Genomic DNA, 2676 nt, shown 5'->3' with positions numbered 1-2676 from the left:
TTGTGCATGAGGGACATGGGTTCTTGATAATTTGCGGAGTTGATTTTGGTTGCTTTAATTTATTCTTGAGTTGAGAAATTGTTAAGCCTATGTTGTTTGAGTCATTTTATTTGAGTTTACTTATACGAGCTTAAAAAACTTATCGGGTTTGTTGTTGCAACCTGGTGCACTATTCCATGGGGTAGGGGTTATTCCTATTGGTCAGGATAACAAGGGTTGAGACCTCAGCGTGTAGTTGCAGCAGTGTTAGGTTCAGAACCTATTTTGTTATTGTACTGTTGTTTGTAGTATGCTCTTAATGAGCGTTTGCATTTTACTTTGATGCTTTCGAGTTTATGTAAATACTTGGTGATATAATATTTGACTCTAGTGATTGAGTCTGTATTGACATTTATGGACTCAAATTATTTTGGTGCTTAGTTTAAATGAAAAAAAATTCTAAGCATTTGAGCGATTGTTGAGTTATCGCGTTTTGGATTTGAATTTCATTTATTCAAAATTTCGGGCGTGATAGTTTGGTATCAGAGCATAAGGTACATATTTGGTGATAATCAGTACTACTCGAGTGATGACCCGTCTGCAGCGAATCCCCATCATATACTCTTCAGTATTGATGTAGTCATTGGGTATGTGGGAGTGTTTAGTGTCGTCTTGAACGTTAGGTCGTCAGAGCATAGGTTGACTCTGTAGGTGAAGTATAGGAGCTTTGTATACCCTCCTTGTGTTAGTGTCTTGGTTAATGCGGTCTTTGTATTTAATTTATACTTGTGTTTAAGTTTTATACAAGTATTAACCAAGTATTGCTATGCTTCTTAGGTGATGGATCATTTGAGAGGCAGAGCTAGAGGTCAAGGTAGGCCCCAAGGAGGGGGCAGAGCTAGAGGTAGAGGAAGGATCCCTCATGTGGAGGAGTTCTATGAGGAAGAGGAGGTGGAGGTACCGCATGTTGTGCAGCCTGTTCCTCTTACTGTTGAGGTTGTTGATGCCACCCGCCTATCTAGGCTGGCTAGAGAGGTTACTAGACTAGGAGCGGTTCCATTCCAGGGAGGTACAGATCACATGTTGGCCGATCATTGGATCGAGAACAAGGAGACTTAATTTGAGATGATCATTTGTACTGAGATGAAGAAGAGGAATATAGCCACGTTCTTCTTCAGGGTGAGGCACGAGTGTGGTGGAGCGCTACACAGACAGTTGGAGATCTGTCCACCTTAACTTGGGAGGATTTTGTGGAACTCTTCCGGGACAAGTACTTTCCAGCTTCGGTGAGGGAGCAGTTGGAGCTTGAGTTCATTGCTCTAGCTCAGGGGCATATGAGCGTTAGAGACTATGTGGCACGGTTCTCCCAGTTGTACCGGTTCGTTAGGCCGATGAATGCAGCAGCCTAGGCTCAAAAGTTCCTGCGGGGACTGAAGCATGAGATCAGGACTATTGTCCGCCCTTCGACTGCCTACTATGGCTCATGAGCAGGAGGCTAGGATTCATGAGAGTGAGATGATGGTCTCGAGAGATTCTCAGGGAAAGGGGAAGGCGGTTGCTAGGAGTAGTAGTTTGATGAGTCATCAGGGTGGGTCTTGGAAGAGACAGCAGACTTATTAGCAGGCTCCAGCTAGGGTGGCAATTGCACCTGTTAGGACTGCACCTATCAGGTAGACGGTGCCTCTAAGATGTTACAATTGCGGTGAGTTGGGCCATGCTTCTAGAGCGTGCACGAAGCCCAGAAGCAGGGTATGCTTTACATGTAGACGTACAGGCAGGGCATTTCGCCAGAGAGTGTACCCAATCTCAGGATGGTGGGCAGGGGACCCAGCTGCGACAGTTGCCTTCTGGGCAGGCTAGGGTGTTTGCTATCAGTCAACGAGGTACAAGAGTGGAATGTACCTTATCTGTTTTTAACTACTTGGCTAGAGTATTATTTGATATGGGAGCGACTCATTCTTTCATATCTAGTTCTGTGATAGACGGGTTGGGTTTGACTCCTATGCATCTTGCTAGATCTTTGTGTGTTACATCGCCTCTCGGTGTTTCTCTTGAGCTTAGTATGATTTGTGATGCATGTCCTATTGTGATTTGTGGTAGAGAGTTCTCTGCAGTCTTGATTGTGATTCCAGACCACACGTACGATGTGATTTTGGGTGTAGATTGGCTGAGGCCAAATCATGCTATGATTGATTATTTTGAGTTGGTAGTGTCTTTCCATATCCCTGGACAACCGATGTTTCGTTATCGGTGTCTGAGGTCGGATACTGCTATAAGGGCAGGAGTCTTAGCAGATATAGAGTCTGTGAATAGTGCTATAATTATTGCACAGATTTTAGTTGTTTATGAGTATATTGATGTGTTCCAGGAGATACTGGGGTTACCTCCAAGGAGGATAGTGGAGTTTGCTATCGATGTGATACCAGCTACTGCCTGTATCAAAAGCACCTTATCCGATGACACCAACTGAACTTCAGGAGTTGAACGTTCAGATTGAGGGTTTACTTGATCAGGGATTCATTAGACCCAGTACTTCTCCTTGGGGCACACCGGTGTTGTTTGTAAAGAAGAAAGATAGTTCACTTTGGTTGTGTGTGGATCAAGGCCGGCCCTGAGGGTTGTCCAGTGAGGCGGTTGCCTCAAGCCAACGGCCGTCGGAGGCCTTCGGTTGATATAATTGTCTCACTTATTATATAT

The 2676-nt window shown here is 44.5% G+C and overlaps 1 protein-coding gene across 1 annotated transcript; it reads left to right on the top strand.

The window, feature by feature from the left end:
• Nucleotides 1-1455: 1455 nt before the first annotated feature.
• LOC133723115 (uncharacterized) lies at nucleotides 1456-2449 on the top strand. The gene is made up of 2 exons (XM_062149944.1): nucleotides 1456-1567; nucleotides 1704-2449. Exons 1-2 carry the CDS (start codon nucleotides 1456-1458, stop codon nucleotides 2447-2449), a joined length of 858 nt encoding a protein of 285 aa, XP_062005928.1.
• The last annotated feature ends 227 nt before the right edge of the window (nucleotides 2450-2676 follow it).

The sequence above is a fragment of the Rosa rugosa genome, chromosome 7, assembly GCF_958449725.1.
Source record: "Rosa rugosa chromosome 7, drRosRugo1.1, whole genome shotgun sequence".
NCBI lineage: Eukaryota > Viridiplantae > Streptophyta > Magnoliopsida > Rosales > Rosaceae > Rosa > Rosa rugosa.
Note: the sequence above shows the minus strand (reverse complement) of the source record. Positions and strands in the feature narration are given on the sequence as shown.